The sequence below is a fragment of the Cupressus sempervirens genome, chromosome 7 (assembly GCF_028749045.1).
Source record: "Cupressus sempervirens isolate cs-2001-9-10 chromosome 7, ASM2874904v1, whole genome shotgun sequence".
NCBI lineage: Eukaryota > Viridiplantae > Streptophyta > Pinopsida > Cupressales > Cupressaceae > Cupressus > Cupressus sempervirens.
In genome coordinates, this window is record NC_143124.1 from 52,632,306 (window position 1) to 52,655,228 (window position 22,923).

At 32.9% G+C, this 22,923-nt stretch overlaps 1 protein-coding gene and 1 pseudogene across 1 annotated transcript; both read right to left on the reverse strand.

The window, feature by feature from the left end:
- Nucleotides 1-4,952: 4,952 nt before the first annotated feature.
- Nucleotides 4,953-7,064, reverse strand: LOC149545438 (splicing factor-like protein 1). The gene has a single exon (XM_089794043.1). The coding sequence runs from the start codon at nucleotides 6,008-6,010 to the stop codon at nucleotides 5,618-5,620; it is 393 nt and encodes a 130-aa protein (XP_089650169.1). The 5' UTR covers nucleotides 6,011-7,064; the 3' UTR covers nucleotides 4,953-5,617.
- On the reverse strand, nucleotides 5,162-20,134 carry LOC149545439 (splicing factor-like protein 1; annotated as a pseudogene).
- Between the last annotated feature and the right edge of the window lie 2,789 nt (nucleotides 20,135-22,923).

The following is a 22,923-nucleotide window of genomic DNA, read 5'->3' on the forward strand; positions in this document are numbered from 1 at the left end:
CCGTTGAGATTTGGCGTAACTAGGTTTCAAACAACATATAAATTTTTTAGAGAAATCCAACGGTTCAAACCTAAGATATTGACCACGCATCAGAGTACATTTTTTTGCAAAACATTGCTTCTTGTTGTCTCTAGATAGGCCTGCACTCAGACATGAATAACTCTTGAACCAGATCAAAACTCTTCAATCGCTCTGGTGAAGATGGGCGTAATTAGGCCTATAATAACATAACCAAAGCTCATGAAAATCCAACGGTGCATTTAGGAGATATTACCCATGCACTAAGACTATTTTTCTGCAAACATACCGAATTCGACCCAAAACTAAAACTTTTTAATCTTCTGCAAACTATCAACTTGTTTCTAGTGAGAAGATAAGAAAAATCCGTTCAAAACTCAGACCATCGAAAACTTGCACAAAGACAAAATAAAAAAAACATTCCATATCTCTCCAAATTCGATTCATGTCTTACATAGCCGACTGGCTCACCCTTAAAACTGACTTTCTTTTTTTCCTATTAAAGGATGTGAAATGTTTTCTTCTTATTTTAGAAAAGAAGAATGTCTTCTATCCAAAAAAAGGATAAGAATCTGAAACGTTTTTCTACCAATATTAGACAGTCATTTTCTAAGTCAGGAATATTCCAAAAATTGCCTACTACCTATTATTGGATTCTAAAAATCATTAAACACTCCACCTACGAACTAAAAAAAATTATTATAATTTAAGATCCACACACCTGGTCCTAGGTGGCTATATCTGGAGAGCTTATCGAACTGCTACTCTAGGTATGCCACCACATGTAGGACGTTATTACAAACTTCAAAAATTAAAAGCATTTAAAACATAACATTAAATTCCCTATTACATTTTCAACAATGTTGCCTCCTAAAGTGTTTCTCTTCTCTGCCACTGCAGCATACTATCATTCTAGTATTATAATCTTAAACCAAATTCACACTAATATTCAACATTTTTTTTTTCTATGTATTGATTCTTCTAGATACTTACCATAATTATCCTTTTAGTTTTTATGTTTCACCCTTTACTACTCTTTTTCTTTTTACATCAATCCCTTCCATTTTTGATCGGTGACTAACAATTTGACTCTTTTGGTTCCCATGCTTTGAATAGGTATGCTCTATCCTAATATGCTCACTTTATTTTATACCAATGTTTCATTTTGAAACAAAAAAGGATTAATGCTTGAATCTTGTGGGGACTATATTATAAATATCCACTTCTAAAACATTATTTGGTTTGGATCCTACTAAGCCTCTAGAAGCAAGAGATTGTTGGTGTTAAGCAACAAGTCATACCACTTTCTCAAAAAACTTGGTTTAGATCCTAATAAACCTCTAAGAAGCAGATGGATGGTGTTTGGTGTTCTTTTTAATGAATTTTTCAACCATGCTTTCCCCTCATATCAATTAATGAGAGTATAGGGTCATATAGCCACTCCTAAAATTCACTAGGGGCAAGATCCTCCTCAAAGTTGAGCCAAAAGAAGAGGTCTAGTGGAAATACCCCCAATATGGGGTATTACGGAAAGATCCCCTAGCATAGATTTAAGGGTAATGTTCTGAACAAAAAAAGAAAATTCTCATTATTTGATTAAAGAGTCAACTATTCTTTTCACATATGGGTTGACCTTTGGAAGTCACCAAAAAGGCTAAAATACTTTATAAATAAGTGAATTTATAATTTGAAATTATTATCTTTTATTTTTCTCTTTTTTCGATAACAAGGAAAGTGAATGACTATTTTCCCCATGGATTCAACCTGCAGTGGGAAACCCATATTTCATTTGTGTGTTATTGTAAATATTTTTCTGCCTCTTTTAATTTACATTTTATTTAATATTTTCTATTTTTCTAATCTACCCAAACCCATGCATTATGATGTTGAAATTTCAAGATAGTATATATAATATCCTTGAGATAATAATTTTCATATTGTGTGAGAATATACTCTCTTTCTACTTTTGTATTCACTTAGATTATGTATTTCTACCTCATATGCTTTCTCTTGCTAGTACGTCCCCTAAGTTTCATATAGTTGGGGTGTTGATATAGTTATATACAAAACTTATATTTAAAATTGAATATTTAATTTTACATTACTTATCTAAAATGAATAGGTATAATCTCCTTGTCTAATAAGATCATATTATTCTAATATATGTCATTCACTCCTTGATTCATAGTAGTTAAGGTCCAACATCCCCACATCAAACTAATAATTCATATATTTCTCGTATATGTTGAGTTAGTCCACTAGTTCATTGTTGTACTTACCAAACTTCTTTAAAATACTTGTTATTCTAATGTGGTGTCCAAGACTCCATCTAAGTTATCATATTCCTTAAATAATCATAATAATAAATATAATTATTGACAAATTAAGTTATTTTTTTAATATTTACATCAAAATTATATCATCACTATTACATGTTCATATGATATAATTAATTGTTGATTGCAACCTTTCAATGAATTGAAAAGTATTTCAGTCTTGTGTGACTTCAACAAATAGAAGCAACTTGACAATAATAAATTACTTTACTAGTAATAGAAATTGTCATTTTCAATCCTTCAACCTATTCCTCATAGGGCTTCCTAGTACATATAACAAATGGATAATTTTTCCTTCACAATAATATACATTTCCTTCCTCTATCTCTTTTAGTCTAGACCACTTTTGTATTAGGTCCAACAGCACCCTAGATCCAACCACTATGTGCGACTCAAGGATAGTTATGAGAAACAATCTGAACACCTATCACTCCACAAAGGAGACTTATTTGTTCATGTAAGGGAATACATTATTAATTAAACTCACACTTAACTAGTTCAGACTAAAAATATGTCATTCCTAGGAAGAATAATAGATAATCAATCACATGAAGAAAATGAATGGGGATGAATGTGCCCACCAAAATAGGCATTCATATGAATTTACATAAATAATTGTCTACTAGGGAACATCTTATTAAAGGACAAACAAAAGAATTCTTGTTAACTAGAGGCAACCACTACTATTGCATATTATAGCCATATTAAAGAAGAAAAATAGATTGTCATAGTATAGAATATTTACTATCTTTCAACCTCCTCCTTGTGCCAAATGAGAAGACATTGAGAACCTTTTTCAAGGAAAGAATTCAAATGTCAATCCTAACAGACTATCAAATGATATGTAGAATAGTTAAATAACACTCTTAATTGAATATATATATATACCACTAATCATGTTCTTGTTTAGACATGATCAACAAAACTATTCTCATGTATTTTCTTGTGATAAATAAAAACTATTTGATTGTAATATTTACGATTGACATTTGAAAAAAAAGTTAATATTAAAAACTATAAAATTAATAGAAAATTACATACCTAGAATATTATTTAATAAAAATAAATTAAAAACACAAACAACCACTCTATATTGAAAACCATTTTACTTAACAAATATAATTGTAAATAAAACTCACTTTTTAATCCAAAAATTCTTCCACGTACCCATTGCAGACGAATGTTCTTTCCTAGTTTTATATAAATAAACAAAACGAACCTGGTGCTCGCTTGCTTCTTATGCGTCATCTCTCTCAATACATGTTGAATATGGAAAATTTCAAACTAAAAGTAAAACACAGCCTTTGTTCAATGGTGTGGACCGGAACATTAAAACATATGAAGGTGCGTCATTGAATTGCTCATGCTGATTGCACAAATCAGCACAGGTGAAGTTCAAAAAAATAAACAATGTATTTATTGGTGAAGGTACTTTGAAGTAAACGAAGGATAAATTAATTGTATGACTTTGTGGTTTGGGCTGATCAGTTATCAATATAATAACAACATAAGGAATCTACCGAATTTAAATATTTTATATTTATAATTACATCATCATTAAATCATTTCTTTGAATGTAGATATTTAAAATTAAATAAATAAACCACTAAAAGTTTTTATATTAGTTGGCACGAAAAGGAACCTAAACGCGCTAAGTTCTGCTGTTACGCGTTTTGCTTTTCAACTGAAGTGGATACTTTCGTCTATGTAGCGGGGCATCTAGTTGGAAAACAATCCCCCCTCCCCCTCCCGCCTCTAATAGATGGGCGTTTATCTAAATTTCAACTGTTAAAGGAACGCATTGAGTCACTCTGTTTCTTTCGGCATATTGCAATCACTACTACATAGAGGGGGTTTAAAGACATTTTTCGAGACAATTTCTTTATCAATCGTCTTAATTGTAGACAATTAAAAACTTGTATATCATCTCAAATATCGTCTTTAATTGAGTGTCTTAAAATATATCTTAAAATATTGTTTCTATAAGACAATACGAAACAAAATTAATTTTCTTTTAGAGACAATTTCACCTTAGTCTTTTTGAAGACAATATTTGTTTAATACCAACTATTATCTTTTGAGAGACTATAGCTAAAACAATGTCTATAACAACATATTATTTGATCTTATATCAATTTTGTTAGGGCATGATGGAATCAAACCATCATCCTTCCACTTATGAAACAAGTACTCTTCCATTGAGCTAATGCCCTTTAAACATTAAAGATTTATTTCTACAAACTCCAAGATTAAGTGAAATATGAAAAATAACTCATCTTTTGTGTTGTAATTGTATAACATTGAAAAATATCAAGAATATACATTGTAATTATTTTGATGGTCATTAACTTTGAAAAATGAAATTTCTAAAACTATTAAAATAACCACACTACCTGAATATACAACTTAATATTTTAAAAAATATGCATTGAAAATTTTAGTAAGATATGTACAGAATTATATTCAGCTTACCAAAATTTCTACCAAACAAATAAAAATTTGTATATATCAATTAGCTACAGTTGTACAAGTCATTTCCATACACTAGAGTTTCTTCCTATCAAGAACTACAAACTAAAAGCCTTATAAATGCAATAATGCTACTAAAATAAATTTGAATTAAATGTTTATATTTTGTCAGTCCATAAATGTAAGTCATTATTACAGGATCTAGCAGATGCACCATGGAAAACCCAAATGAAAAAATTGTTGGACATAATGCATATACTATCAATAGAAGTAGAACCCCAAGCACATCTTACCTAATGGGAAAACATGCACCTTCTGATCAAAATGTGAAAAATGAGTTTGCAACATACCTCTTCAATTTGAAAGAAGCATATGATGCCATCTTATTCATGAATTTCTCAAATTTTGACTCAACAACATAAGTTGTTTCAAATGATGATGTAGGTAGGAACTGGTCAAGCTATTTGCTGCCCAAGGTGGAGTAGTCCTACCCATGCTTTGTGTAGGACCTGTTGGTCCATTTGGAGGGGTGGAGCACCATAATAGCCTGGATACTGGGGAGGACGAGGATAGGTAAGAGGAGGTCCTACTGGTTTCATACCTCAAACATGGGCGGTACCTGGCATAGCTGCCATTTTATTTCTAGTATTACCGTGGAATGCACATGGAGGACCACCCTGGGAACCATTTGATGATGCTTGACATGGCATATTTTGCAGTGGCATGCCAGGAGGCAAGCTTTGAGACATTTTAGTAGGGGGCATGTTCTGAGATGGTGGAGGTGGTGGAGGTCCCTACAATTGAGCCCCAAGATATGGGCTTCCATATGGTGGCATATGCATCGTGTTCTGCGAAGGTGCACCAGGTGGTGGTGGTCCTTGCATTGGTACAAAGAGTTCCTCATACATGTTGGGTGGTCTAGAAGATGGAGGGGCATAAGGACTATAAGAAGGAGGCGAAACAATAGGACCCCATGGAACTGGTGCACCCGTTCTATTGCCTAGCACTAAATTTGGAGCCAGTGGCCCTAGTTGAAATTGTTGGGAAGGATAGCCTCCAACAGATGGATCAGGCATTGGATATGAACCCAAAATTGGGGGTTGACCACCTCTAGGAAAATCGTCTTTTGGTCGCTTGCCTGCTACTCTGACTGCCATCACCCTACCCTCTAATCTATATCCGTTCATATGCACAATTGCCTGTGTAGCTGAAGATGTATCAGAAAACTTTACAAATCCTTAACCTTTACTTGCCTCCATTAAATGATCTTTTATGACCCTGATTGCCACAATTTCACCAAAAGGTGAAAAGAGTCTGATTAGCCCATCATCATCTATGTTGGTGGGTAAGTACCCAATGTACAAATTTGAATCATGATGTTCCTTGGAAAATTTTGAACCTAGACCAGATGTTGGAAGGCTATTTTGCAGACCTTGCTACCCAGAAGAGTTCCCTGTCCCTCCAGTAACCCATGGAGGATTTACTCCTCCCTATGGGCCAGGCAGTGGCAACATCTGATTCTGTCGACCATTTTCACTAGACCCCAATCTGCTACTAGACTCCAATGTGCCACCACCCAATTCAGCCAGAAAGTTTTGATATTCATCATCCATCTTCTTCCCAGATGCCCACTATGCCCACAAATCCTACATAAGACATCACTCTTAAAACCCATATTCCTTGCTAGACATGCAAACTGTCTATGTCCCGACTCACCAGAAAGGCGGTAGAATTCATCATCTCTTATTGTACCATTCAAGGTGGCAAGTTCTCTCAACTATGCCCTCTTGTGCTCATTCAAACCTTCATATATAGCCTGCAGAAGCTTCTCAACCATGTCTTCCACCCTCTGCAAAGTATCCTCATTCCAAACCTCTACCAAAACATGCAAATCCTCATTCTCGAAAGGATCTGGTTTCAAATATTTCTTTTGTTACAATATGCCCTCTTTAACAAAACCCTTACCTCTTATAATAATTTTTTCCCCCGTTTCCTTCTCCATTCTCTTCTGCATATTACCCATAGGGCCTATGATAAGCCCAATAACATTATACCTAGGATACTCTTTCGTAGGAATATACAGTTTCTTATAAAGCTTAGGAGGCCTATAATCAGCGGGGGCTTTAACTATTGGATTTTTCTTAATAAGCTATGAGATAATCTCTTACCTTTCTCTGGTAAAGTTTTTCATGGGCCTTGTATTTCCTGGCATTGATTCTCACACCCATATCATTGTAGATAGGTTGGGGAGAGGGTGATCTTACCCCCTTGGGACAATCGTCCAATGGTAACCCTGACTATATTAAGCAACATATGTCCGAGCTTTGTGTTCAACTGCTAAACCTCGGGGTCAAGCTCCATACCTCTAGTTAATTCTTTTACAAATCCTAGAAGTTGGATTCCCTAAAGTGGCTTTGGATCCTCCGCCCATCTGGCCTTCCTCTTCCTAGACTCGACATTGTCCTGCGTTTCACCTTCTTCTGGATGGGGCACCCATCTAGAGCATCATTTCCTACCACCGCTGACCTCTACCAAACAAGAAGGCCCACCGCCTTGAGTAGTTTTAGCTAGTCTAGAACCCTCTCCTCTATTATCTATCGTTTTAGACAAAACTAGATTCAAACTTCCCTCTTTGTCAACATCACTAGGGTTTTGATAATTGCTCCCTACACCCTTGTGACTAACGGTGGCTTCGTCTTTCTTAAAGTTGACAACTTCCTCTTTCTTAGGGTTAGGGCTAGGGTTTTCTACACCATTCTAGATTTGGTAATGAGAATAACCCTGCCCTGATTCCTATTTGTCATGCTCTGGCTTTGAAGTTTGCTGGTTCTGGTACTGTGCATATCCTTTGGCCATTTCATATTGTTCAAATCCTTCTGCAATATGATCTTTCTGCAATTGTTCAAAACCTTCCGCTGCTTCAACTTTAGAGTTCTGACCATAACTTTTAATTTTCTCCTACCCACTATCAAAACTATCAGTCGTTTCTACCTTTTGATTTTGAGCATATCCATCCACAATTTCCTGACTTTGATAGTGCGCATATCCTTCGGTAGCTACCTGCTCTTGGTGTTGAGGATATCCTTCAGCCACTCCTTGGTTGTGATACTGACTATAACCCCCAGTCGTACCCTAGTACTACTCATACCCCTGATAGTGTGTATAAGCTTAAGCTATTTCCTACTCCGGGTATTGGTTGTAAACCTGGTATTGTTGATATCCTTAAGCATTTTCTTGTCCTTGGGGGTATTGCTCGTATTCCTGAGGAGTTGGTTTTTGAGGCTACTGATACTGTGAATACCTTGTTTTCCTAGCAAAAGGTTTGAAGACCTTATGAACAAAATCTATATTGTACTAGTACCATGGTGAAAATGACCTTATGCAAATCACATAAAAAATGCCCTAAGGAACACACACAAATAAAACAAGTAACATTCAGACTATGTAAGCAATCCCTAGGTGCTCCTACACCACTCATCAACTATGCATTGTGCATTTTAAAGTGGATTGCAGGAAGAAACAAATATTATTTAACATGCTAATACAAAATCAATGAAAATGTATATGGAAAGAAGACTTTTAAAGGATAATGAAGCATATGCTACTCTTCTTGATGATATATTTAGCAAGCTTGTTCTAGAATTTGGGAAATTCTCTATTCTTTTTTATCCACTATCAGAATAACTAAATATTACATGTTGGCCAAAATCTCAATAAAATAGGGCCCAAATCTTTTTTCCTGGGATGATCTAAGCCCCAAACAATTATAAAGTATATATAGTACTTCCCTAATTAGTCACTACAAACTAACAATCTCCTACTTGGGGACTAATCAGGATCCACACTAGACAACAATCTCTCACTTGGAGATTGATCCTATAGCTATGGGTGAACCCACAATACTGGGTACCACTTTTGGGGGATGAAGGAAATTTTGAAATGATAAAAAATTCGCATATAGAATTTTACGTATGTTTTCTCGAACATGCTCACTATGTTCGTACGAACATATAACCATTCTATGTTCACGCAAACAAAGTGAATTTAAGCAAGGTATGTTCACACAAACATACCCCATTAATATGTTCAAGCGAACATATTCATAATGACAATTTCGCAGTTAAAATTCCACTTTTCCATTTGAGATATGGATAAATTTGCCTTTTTTTATGTTCGTGCGAACAGAAAATATTATAAATGTTCGCATGAACACATTAAATTAAATTTTTGTTTGCTAGATTATTTTCCTAACACATTCGTGCAAACATGTGTTCACATGAACATATTTCACAAGTTTTCTTGAACATGGTGTTCGTGCGAACATATCAAATTACAAATTTTGGGTGTTGTTTTCTGTAGAAAAAATAAAATTCGCTCTTTTGACTTCTAAAATTGAGATTGAATGATGTCCTACTATAAAATAAAAAATGCCAATTTGTGTTACTCAGAGCAAGCTTTCCAATGACTATAATTGTAATACATATTATATTCATTAAGAGTTTCAAATATGAGTTTAACTCATTATAGGTTCATTACCGATTCATCATCAACTGACTTCAACACCTTGAGAAAATTAGTAAATTAGGTCAAATTTTTTTTGAGAAATATGTAGGAACTAGCTTATTGAGATACCTTTCTATTCAAAAAGAAAAAAGGTTTCTGATAAATTGACTTCAAATTATCTATGTCAAATAGAACGTATGTCTGAATTATGATTCGTGTCACTTCATAAACTATACAATATTCAACCAAAATGAATGAAAAAAAATGCATCCTCTGAATATTGATGTTATGAATCTAACACTGAAAGAATTGCGTCATTATCATTTCTAGTAAAAAAGTTATGTGTGTCAAATAGACTCACTCTTTTAAAATATTAAATTTTATTATGTACCACTATTCGAAGGAGATGAAAAAATTGACCTAAATAATTTTTTTTTTAGATTAAAAAATATGGTTCCAAAGTAGGAACAGAGTACTCAAAATTACTAGTTTATGTCATCTTAAAATTATTTATAGTTTTTGAGATATAGTCAGTTGAACATGACATTTGTTACAAAAATATTGATTTTAATGTCAAAATTGGTCAAAAAGTGGAACCCATTATTGTGGGATCACCCCTATGTCGTTGCTCCATGAGGATTCCACTAGATCAAAGCAACCTAGACTTTGTTGTTCTTTTATTCTATTTAGTCTAGAAGCCCAACCAAAGCTGAAGAGGAGTTCAACTTCTCCCTTGTCACCACCTTTGTAAACATATCCATTAGATTGTCATCTATAGGTATCTTTTCTATCTTTAACTATACATCATCCAAAAATGACTGAATGAAATGGTACCACTATTGAATGTGTTTTGTCTGTGAATGCAGAGATAAATTCTTTGCAAGATGAATGACACTCTAGCTATCTATAAAACAATAATTATCCCTCTGTGGGTGTCCTAGTTATTCCAATAACTAAAGCCATATCATTTCCTTGGCTACCCCTATAGAAACAACATACTTTGCCTCTATAGTCAATAAAGAATTGAACTTCTGTAACCTAGAAACCTAGCTCACTAGTACCCTAGCAATAATAAATACATAATCTGAAGTACTCTACTTAGTATCAATATCCCATGCCAAATTTGAGTCAAAATATCCCTATAAATTAGTAGCAAAGCCCTCAAAATGTAGACACTTATTGGATGTTCCTCTCAAATAACTAAGAATCCATTTAATTGCATTCCAATTCTCAATTCCTGGATTACTCATGTACAATTGCTAATGATTCCCATTGTATGTGCAATACCTGGCCTCATGCATAACATAGCATACATAAAGCTTCCTAGAGCTGAAGCATAAGGTACCTTAGACATCTTATCATCCTCTTTTTGTGTCTTGGGACACATCTCCATAGTCAACTTCAAATGACCAAGTAAAAGTGTGCTGATAACTTTAGCATTCTCCATAGAGAAATATCGCAACACATTTTCAATATAATCAGCCTGAGATAATTTGAATTTCTTATTCTTTCTACCTCTGCAAACCTTCATAACAAGGATTTAGTTTTCTACCTCCAAATCTATCATAGAAAACAAACATGCAACATATAAACATAAAATAATGTAACAGTCATCATCCAACCTATTAAAATAAACACAATGATATGAATGACACCTACTATATCCATTCTCATGCATAAAACTATAAAATTTTAGACACCAATTCCAAGGTTCTTGCTTCAAGCCACATAAACTTTTTTTCGACCTGCACACTAAGTTCTCCTTACCTTTGACCTCAAATACATTGGGCTATGCCATATTATCTCTTCATCCAAATCTCCATGAAGAAAGATTATTTTAATATCAAGCTACTCCAAATGAAAATCTTCAATAGCCACAATACTTAAAACAGCATGGATAGAAGTCATTTTAACAACATGAGAAAATATCTCATCAAAATCAATGCCTTTTTTCTATGCAAATCCTTTTACAACTAACCTAGGTTTAAATATTTTTTTATCTCCATCTTCTTCTTTCAACCTATAAAACCATTTATTTTGCAAAGTCCTTTTACTTGTAGATAACTTGCATAAATTCTATATCTTATTTTTTAGCAAAGAGTCCATTTTGTCTTTCATTGTAGACTCCCACTGAATCTTAGTATCCACTTGGACAACTTCATCATAACATTCAAGTTCACTAGTATTAGTAAGTAAAATAGAATACAAAGAAGGATAAAATCTTTTTGGAGGTCTACCTAGCCTTGTTGACCATTTAACATTCATTGGTGTGTGTGGTATTTGTTGTTATAGTTGTTGCACATCATTAGGAATTGATGGAACATCATCTTTTGAAATATCATCCAACACAACATAATCATCTTCTTTCTTTTCATGTTGCTGCAACAGATCTTTGTACAATACTTTATGATTGAATATGACATCCTTGCTTCTTACAAGTTTATGATTTTCAATATTCCAAAGCCTATAACCAAATTCATCAATTCCATATCCAAAAAATACACATTTCTTTGACTTAGCTTCTAGCTTGGTTCTATTTTCAAAGTCCATATAAGCAAATTCTTCACAATTGAAAGTTTTGAGAAAATAATAACTCACCTTCTTACCAGTCTATGCTTCCTCTAGAATACCACAACCCAAAGAAATAGAGAGACCTCTATTAATCAAATATGTAATAGTATTGATAGCCTTCACCCACATGTTTAAGGGCAACCTTGCATGGAACCTCACACTCCTTGCATGCTCCATTATATTCCAGTTCATGCATTCAGCCACTCTCTATCCCTATAGAGTTCTTGGAACAATTTTTTATCTACAAATACCATTAGTGAAGAAATAATATTCAAATTCATGACTGCAATACTCACCACCATTATTAGATGTGAGAGATTTTAATTTCCTACCAGTCTCATTTCCAACCAAGTATTTCCATTTCTTAAAAGTTTGAAATACATCACATTTCTATCTATGGAAATAAACCCACACTTTTCTAATTACATAATCAATAAATATAACATAATAATGAGAGTCACCAAGGGAAGATACCTGAGTTGGTCCCCATACATTTGTATGCACAAGCTCTAATCTCTCACTTTTCTTTTCCTTCCCGATCTTCACAAAACTCACTATCTTTTATTTTCCATACACACAACTTTCTCAAAAATCCATATTGACACATTTTAGACCTGATAAAAGTTTCTTTGACTAAATTACTTTCATACCTTTCTCACTCATGTGCCCAAGTCTATTGGGCCATAGCAATATATCAGAATCTACAACAACTTTTTTTTTCTCCCTGCTCAACTACAACAACTATTCTTGAACATTCAATTTTTCTCTAAAACAATCAATGTAGAAGGAACAATATGATATGTACATAGATATAAGGTTCTTACTTTCACACCTTTTGTTACTATAGGGGAACCTTTTCAAACCATCCAATTGTTATCATTAAAATTAACCACAAAACTCTCATCACTGATTTGTCCTACTCAAATTAAATTCCTACTTAGCCTTGGAACATGTCTTACCTCATGTAGTAGCCAATGATTTTCATTCTACAACTTAAACTTAACTTTTCCCTTTCTAACAATTTGATAGGGCTTTTTATCCCCCAAATAACCAAGCTCAAAATCCCTTTAGACATAAATAATGAAAAAAATCTCTATGAGGTGTAGCATGAAATAAAGCACCAAAATCTAAAAACCATGAATTATCAATACTTTCTAAAGACAAAAGCAATGCATCCTCTTCAGATTTGTTACTTACCACATTTTCCTCCATGTTCCCTTCTAGTTTGTCTCCTTCATTACTCTTTCAAGTCTAGCAATCTTTATTCTAATGCCCTAGTTTACCAATTGTATTAACAATCTCTTGATCTTCTAGATTGAGACCTCTTCCCCTTTGACTTTCCTCTTGATTTCCCCCAATTTATGGAATCATTTCCTCTCTAAGTTTTTCTACCTCTACTTTATGCATTCAAAGAAATTCTTGATGTAGATCCACCTGAGGTTTTTGTATGGGTTTTCTCACTCAAAATAACATTGATCACATCATCAAATTTTAGGGTCTTAGATCTAGAAACAAAATTACTCATAACCATTACCAAGCCATTCCAACTTTCAGGCAAGGAACACAAAATCAAGAGATCCCTAATTTCTTCATCAAAATTTATACCCATAGAAGATAATTGACTAGTAATTGTATTAAACTCATTTAAACGATCTGCAATAGATTCACCTTATGCCATATTCATATTAAGTATATGCTTCATGAGAAATACCTTATTTGAAGCAAAGGGCTTTTCATACAAATTTTCTAGGGTTTACATCAACTCTTCCATCATCTTCACTTTTGTAATGTTAAATGTCACCGATGGTGCTAGTCATAATCAAATGCTTCCAAGTGCCTTTCTACCTAAAATCTCCTATTCCTCATTTGTCATAGTTCCCTAGTTCTTAGTTTTTCCTTCTAATGACTTCCATAAATCCTTCTGATAAAGATAGTCCTCCATTTGCATCTTCCATAACTAAAATTTCTACCCATTAAACTTGTCAACCATTATATTACCCTCATCTTCCATGGCTCCCACTCAATTGTAACACTCCCACTCAACCATTGGACTTTCCTACAGAGGATAACTGAAAAGAAATCTTGCTCCATACCACTTATTAGGATTAACCTCATACACAAATAACAATTACATACAAATATAAATAATATTAGAAAATAATAAATCACACAAAAGAGAAAAGAAGACACAAAAATTTAATGTGGTTCACTCGAACCCTGGGTTTCATCCACTAAACAATAAGTCCAATATTATTACAACCTAATTACAATCCACAATCCCTTACAACTCAATATCACTGCAAGAAGCAATTTTCATATCACACACATTATGAAAATCCCTAACCCTAACCTCTTTTATACAAGTATTTTAACCGCTTTAGAGTTATAATTAATTATTACATGTTAGCCCAAAATCCCAATAAAATTGGGCCCAATTTTTTTTTCCATGGTGATGCTTCAGGTCCTAAAGAATTATAAAGTATGTGTAGTACTTCCTTGACTACTCACTGCAAACTAAAAAATTGGGGATAGATCTTCCTTCCTAAAGCTTTTTCTCCTCTTCATCTAGGCTTTTTGAAGATTCCAATGGCCTACGAGGTAGATCTGAGCCTTGTTCCTCCTCCAAACAAGAGAAAGCTACAATGAGACTATAAATGTTTCGTCTCAATCTTGGAGGGGTATTCTCTGTGAAACATGCGTTTGCAACTTTGGTGAACTAATCTTCTGATGCTTGTTCAGCCAAACCTTTGCCTTTCAAGGAAATTGTACAGTTGGACTCCATATACCCCCATTCCTTTCAAGAAGTGAACTTCTCCAAAATTTCTTCAACTTCTAATTATTTCTGCTAGATGTAGATTCCAACATACATGCTAAAGTTTATCCATTTTGATTAATGATCCTAGTTAATCTCCAATCGCTTTGAAGATGTCTTCTCTCTAGTATTCATGGGGTAAGTTGTATAGGCAGATCCATAAGGAAACCTCTTCAATTGAAGCATGTATATAATTGTAATTTCATTCCTAATCCTTGATATAGAAGCTTGTTTTAACACCATTCATCAAATAGGAACCATTGTATAGGATCCTTGTTTTCTTGCTTCAATCCACCCATTATTAAGAAAAAATATTTCATAGGGTTTTGAGGCTACAATAAGGACCTAATTTCTCATCAATCCATTTCTATAACTTTGAGAAAGTCAATCATTCCTTACTCCACTTGATGAAGAAAGCTCTAGCATACAGCAGGCTAACTGAATCCTTCCATACGTCAAAATTATTGGCAGACTAATTTCTCCCACCTACCCTATTGTTCTCAACTTGGTGAAAGTATCATAAAATGTTTCATTCATGAGCCACACAATGTTGTTCAACATAGAAGAAAAAAAACTACATACAACTATCCATAGATGCTCTAGCTGTTCTAGCTACTAAGAATTTAATAATGCATTAAATATTATAATAATGTTGCAATCTATAAATTGAATGTATTGGTAATAGAATGATAGAGCCTATTTTGGGTTTCTCATATCTGTTATGGTTTCTCCTACTTATTCAATGTTGTGTTATATTTTTCATCATGGTATCAGAGCCAATGACAAAATGATTTTGAAAGTGTTTTGGGTAGATTGTGTGGAATGAGAAGTACTAGCTATTAAGTATTTTGTTGCTAAGGAAATGTAGCCCAATAGGAAATGGAATTTGAAGCTGCCCTTTGTCTAATTAGATTTGCAAAGACAAATGATGGAAAGAGAGGACACAAGAGATTCATATTAGTCATTGCATGGAGTATCTCAAGTATGTGAAGATAGATCATTGAAAACGAAGGAAAAAGAGAAGCTATAAAAAGTGGGAGGAAAAAGTTAGGGATTGAAGTTTATTTTACTAATATTAGAAGTGGTATGTTATGTGTATATGTTTGAACTATTTTATGAAGACTAAAGTTTCCATTTTATGTCTTGATGAAATATGTGAGAGTTAGAATTGTTTGTAGTGGATTATATCATAGGAGTGCAACTATGCAAGAAAATGTGGTTGAGGAAGATCACAATAGAAGCTATAGATTGAAATTTTGAAAGTTTTCTATGTAATTTGGGCATATGTGTTGAGTGTGAGTCACCTTTGACAAAGACAAATTAAGTGATTGAATTATACATGCATTGTTTTAAGGGGTGTATTATCAAATGTATCTGACACCCTAGAGTTTGGTTGACATATTGATGAACCATGTATTGGAAAAGGATTCCTATAGAAGTAGCAAGTACAATTGTTGGGTACCCATGTATCTTAGTAGATGGATTTCTTTTTATATGGACTCAATAATCAATTTAATGCAAATTAAGGAGAAAAGCCAGAGTGATAGTTTTTTTTCCATCATGTGAGTTTTCGGTAATTTGAAACCACTTTCAATGTTTCTACAACATTTGGGTTTCTAGTAATTTGAAACGATTTTTGATGTTTCCACCTCATTTGAGTTTGTGGTAATCTAAAACCATTAATGATGTTTGGTGGTATATTATAACCACTATTATGTGAGGTTTTTGGTTAGCCAAAACCATTTAATGAAAAGTTCTTGGTTAGCTAGAAACCATTTGTATTATTTTTGTTAGGTGTAATTTGTAAAACCCAAAGTGATTATGATGAGGGAAAACAATATAAATGTAGTAGTATTAGTGGAAGAAATTAAGGGGGAGTGTTGGCAGAGTAATTTCTCCCACCTACCCTATTGTCCTCAACCTACTAAAAGTAGCAAAAAATGCAATGTTCATGCGCTGCCCAATGCTATTCAACATGGTTGAAAAAAAGTCGCACACAACTGTCCATAGCTACTCTCATTGTTATAGTTGCTAAGCATTTAATAATGCATTAAATATTATAGTATTTTTGTAATCTATAACTTGAATGTATTGGTAATAGAATGGCAAAGCCCATTTTGAGTTTCTCATATCTCTTACAGTTTCTCTTGCTTGTTCAGTGTTGTGTTATATTTTTCATCCAAAATTAATATGAATATCTATCACTTTTTTGTTTGTGGTAGCCAATTTAACCTTTGTGATGGGAGGTCTAGGCTGCCATCTCTTATTTTCCACTTTATTAAATCCTCATAAAATTCCATTGAAGAGCCTAGAAAAACCCCAATTGTTTAGTCTTTTTGTCCACTGCCTGTCTTTCCTTAGTCTTCCATTTGGAATCTATGAATCTCCACTCCTAATCCATGGCTCATGTAGGATGGTAGGATGAGTGTGGGTTATAGTACCTAGTCCTGCAATGATTCCTTTTGTTTTCCATGCCCATGGCCTACCCTACCCTCTCATCCTCTATGATCCGTCATTTGCTCTTGCTCCTACATATCACCTAATGTGGACCCTTTTTCTTAAATTTAATTTTTATAATTTGAAGTGGACTTATATTAGACATTCATAACATCTCATTAGTGCAGTCACATTAGTTTTTTAGCCTTACTAAAACTTATAATATATTGTAAAGAAATATTTGTGTCATTTCTAAATATAGTAGGCTTCAAGTTAGACTATACAAATGGAATATAACAAAGCTATTATAAAAAAAATGAGCTACAAAAGAATATACTCTTTTCACATCTATTGTTGATCCATGTAGTAAGTTTTAAAATAATCTTCAATGACTTTCTTTACTCTCTGTTTGCAAAAATACTAAAATTCACCAAGGATATAGGACTAACTACAAGATATTCCAAAACCTAAATGTGATTCTTACATCCCTATGAAATATGATTTTTTCTTGCATTTGATGAATTAAAAATATTCTTAGAATAATTTACTTTTTTGAAGGTATTGGAATTATTTTGTAAGCTAAATATTATGAAGTGAGTGCATTTTATACTATTTTTTAATTTGCGCTCAATTTTTTATTATTCCTTAAGGGTTTAAAGGGTGTTCCCCCTATAAAAAGCATAAAGATATATAAACTTGTACTATAGGATGTCAGAAAAATAGGGTGGTTTACTTGTCATATAATTGTTGACTAAAAACAATAATGATTTAAGGCCTCTTATAATCTCATTTACTCATACATGCCCAAAATAGGAAGCATGGTGAGTTGCTTGCACTACCTTGGTTCTCAAATAACCATTGATGGGAATGCATAAGAATATTTTTTATATCATTTTTTCATATCAATCATGATAATGAATACCTTCAAGTATGAGAACATTGTAATGACTCTTATAAAATGTGTACTTATTTCACTCACAATTGATAATTAGTACACAAGGATATGAATCTATGTTTTGAAATTTGATACTTTTCAAATTTACTCTTCAATTCCAAGTGAGTAGATATTGATCTTGTATGGAACAAGAATGAATCAAAACAAAAAAATGATAATATCAAGATAATGAGTGGAAATGTGAATAAGAGTGTAAATGCGAGTACAATAAATACTCTAGTTCATTAATAAATAAATGTAACTAATTAAGATTGGAATAAATTCAAATTTATGAAATTAATTCTAAATTAGGGAAAATAGATATAAATAAAAAGTGACTGATAAATAAAATAAAATAATATATGAGACTAACTTGCAAGTGGTTATGAATTTATTGAATAGATAGAACCTTGTGGATGTAGATTGGCATCTAGCTCTAGTTATTCAATAGATCACTCAGTTATGCAATTATCTAGATTCTATGTCTTTTATATATATCCCTCGAGAGTGGAATAGTGTGGCTGATTGCTTGGCTAAATGGGCCTTCGAGTATGTGCTCGATTAGAACATTGTTGATCATAGTATGCTTCCCCCTGACTTATCTCATAAGCTGGCTCAACTTGTTGACTAGGATAAAGCTTTTTAGTGCTCTTTGTTTCCTTTGCTATTCTATTCTATTTGGTATTCAATAAATTTTTTGCCCCTCGTTTAGATAAATAAAATATCATTTATGAATATATAATATATTAAATCATTAATTCAAAATAATATTTTTTGGATAGGTAACAAACTAAAGTTGAGATTATTTATTATCTATTTATAATTATTATTTATTAAAATTAATTGTTATTATGTGTTAAAAATTCAAACTAAGACCGCTTATAAAAGAAGCTCACATTTTATAGTTGTATTAAAACTTTTACATAAAAAAAAATTTAAAAATTTAAATAAATATAAATATATAAATTTAAGTAAATTAAATAGAAAAATTTAAAACATTATCTATAGATGCTACTCTATATCATAATATTATTATAATATCTCTAATCTTTTCCTACTTGTTGGATGGGTAGAGGCACAGAAAAAATCAAAACACAAAATACAGAATTACACAATGTGCTACCACACAACAAAATATATTATATTTCATTCACTATGATCTCAAATGAGTACATAGTGCCTTTTTATAGGCATGCATACAATATTCTAAAAAAATCTAGCATTAGCTGAGAAGACAAAATATCTACAAAATTCTAGCAAATATTATAGCTGACTCAAACTTCTAAAAAATACTTTAACCAACACACCCTAAACCTAAACCTAATTATCTAGAAGCATTAGAAGATTAGTAGAAATTAATATTTCTAACACTCCCCCTTAATCTCTACTATCAAAATTTGTAGCATACAAATTCCAATGTGCCATGTAATCTTCATATCTGTTATTGCATGAGTAGTGTCTTTCAAGGTTGTGGCCTTTAATTTCTACAAACATTTTGTCAACAATTTGTTGCCAATGATTTCCTCTTTTCATAGGATTCACTGATAATCTTGATAATCTTGCCTCATCTATCACAAATACCAGGGACAAGATTTACTAATAACCTTTTACCTCTTTGATGCCTTGCTCTAATCTATTTCCCAATGCTGTTGCATTCCTTCTTACACTTGAACATTTGTACCTAAATAAACCTTTGATCATTCTAGCAATTCTATGCCAATTTGATCCATAACTCTATCCACAATCCCTTTTGATGCAACCTACCATAAAATCTCTATTGCACTCTCTATTCCAACATGTTTTATCACAATAATTTTTCAAGCCACAAATATTAGAAGGATGTATATCCCAACATCTATCCTTTATTTGTCTTTTCCTATTACAATGTGAGCATTGCACAATCTTTATGCTTTCAATTGATTCTCTTGAACCTTTATTCACCTTTCCACTACCTGCATCATATCCAAGACCTACATATTTTGGCCTGACTGTAGTCTCAATTGGATTCCTTAATCCATGTTCATCCTTTCTTAGACCTTTACCTTTGAAACCCATTCTTTCCATAATCTTTAAACCAATACTATTATTATCAAAATAAAAAAATCTGCAAACTTCTTTTCATTTACTTTCTTACACTTTTCATCACAAACACTTTCATCTTTAGTAAAATCACATTTCTCAATCCCATAACCACTTAAATCATTTGTGCCACAAGATACATCACATACAAATGGTTTCATATTCAAACATTCTTTCTCTTGTTTCAAAGCAGACAATTCCTTCTTTAACATATTATTTTTCTCTTCCAATTTCTTCACATTTTCTTCTAAAACTTTGTTCTTTTTCTCAACATCATCAAACAAATTTAACTTTTCTTCTAATTCTTTATTTTTCTCTCTAAGTTTATATGTTTCTTTCACTTTCCAATTATGTACTTCTTCCACAAATTTTAGCCTATCCTCTCGCTCTTCAATTGCCTCTATATGGACACTAATTTTATTTTACAATTTAGACTTTTCTTCTCCCATTTCATTACTTACTTTTTCCAATTCCTTTTGCAAAATATCTTTTTCACACAATAATCTTGCATTTTCTTTTTTCACCATTACTAATTCTTCTTCTAATTTATTTATCTTCTCTTTTTGAACTCTGCCAGCTTTTCCCATTGAAATAAAAGAGATTAAATACAATTTATCCTTTTTCAACAAGTCACTGTTGTATCCTTTCGAGATTTATTTATGAACTTCTTCAAAGCTTTTGTCACAAATAAATATTTCCCTTTTTAGCAATTAACATGTGAGACTTCATTCATTCATTTTCTGCAAACTAGTATAATAACACATCTAAAACAAATCAAGTTATGCATTTTCCTCTTCATAGAATTATAACTCTAAACAACCATTCATTTTCAGCCGTATCTACATTTCCTTAACTTCTCAAAACAAAATATTATCAAAGCTTCACACTAGCTCAAATCTTACTAGCATTTTTTAGCCATTGACTTTGTAATCTTCAACTCTCTAGGATTTTGATTCTTGTGCTCTGAAATCTTTATCTTTCCATGATCTTTAACTTTGGTCTTTGATACCAATCTGTTGGATGGACAGAGGCATAGGAAAAATCAAAACACAAAATACAGAACAACACAATGTGCTACCGTGCAATAAAATATTATATTTAATTCACTGTGATCTCAAATGAGTACATGGTATCTTTTTATAGGCAAGCATACAATATTCTAGAAAAATCTAGCATTAGCCGAGAAGACAAAATATCTACAAACTAATGGAAAATATTACAGTCAACTCAAACTTCTAGAAAATACTTTACCTGACACACCGTAAATCTAAACCTAATAATCTAGAAGCATCCAATGATTAGTAGAAATTAATATTTCTAACACTATTGAATCTCTCTAAAAAGTATATCGACTAACATAGATATGACAGAACAAATCAACTTTATTTATCCCATCAACACTGCACGAAAAGAGCTCAAACTTACTTTAAATTCAAAGGTTTTATGAAAATCAAAGTCTTCTGGTCCTCACATCGGTCTCTATGTTGGAAGAATCAAAGAGGTTTCAATGTCATTTGTCTTCAATGGTTGATTTCTACGCGTTTCCCTCACTCTTCCTTCAAATGCAGTAACTATTTTATAGAATTGTGTGTTTGTTTTATAAAGTTTCAGCGACAGCAAAAACATTTAGCGGCAGTGCAAGAAGAAGTAAAAAGGAAAACAAGTTTACGTGTAGCTGAATATCCAGCTGGGCTGAACAATCTTATGAAAGATTTTGAAAGGAGTTGCCTTGATAAGCTTGTATAAGATTTAGAAAACCAGTGCGATCTTCAGAAAGGGGACGATCAGGTTAAGGTAGTTGGCATTTTCGGCATGGGTGGAGTGGGAAAAGAAACTCTTGCCAAAGAACCGGAAGAAGTCTGATTACAGCAAAGCAATTTTCCTGTTTAATGTGCGAGAAGCGTCTGTGAGAAGATAATTACATTTTTTTTCGAACTTAAGCTTCTCCGAAACCTCTTCGACACACAAAATCTCAGTTTTACAAGTACAGATGAAGGGATAAGCCATCTCAAAGATTGTTTAGGGAGTAGCCACCAACTAAATTTCTTAATTGTTTTAGATGATATTGATATATTGATCATGTGCAGTAGTTGAAAGCTCTATTGGTCATGGATATTTTGAAGAAATCTGTCAATACTCTGATTATTGTGACAACCCGGGATGTTGGGGTACTTGTAACTGCAGGGATAAGGGTTGGCTATAATTTGAAAGGTTATAGGAGAATAATGTCAAGGTATTCTGTTATTCTTAGAGAAAAACTAAATCCCCTTCAACTTTATTGTGGAAGGTCTATGTTATTTTTGTCTGCGAAGTACTTTTTAAAATCATAAGATCTTTACACAAGTTTTTCTTTTATAACTGACGCCCTACCGCTTGAAAGAGCTATCGATTTATGAGGGCAACATGGAAGAGTTTCCATATTTTTCAGGAATATCCGATAGCATAGAAAATGTGTTCTTTGAAAGCCTTGGAAAGATAGAGGTTTCATGTGAACAGTCTATATCCACTATGGTCATTAGTGGAAGTCAATGTCCCAGCCTCGTGTCGATAACACTTGAATACATGGATAATCAAGTGGAAGTAAAATTAATAAACGTGAAAACCTTGCACTCCCTTTATGTGGGAGGTTATAAGAAAGTCAAAAAACTCACATGAGCCTCAGATGTTACGAATCATGAGATTTGAAGTACCACTGGATGTTCAGACCTTGAGGAACTCCCGCTTTTGCTCAAGGGGTCAAGATTGATGGTTGTCAAAGTTCGAAA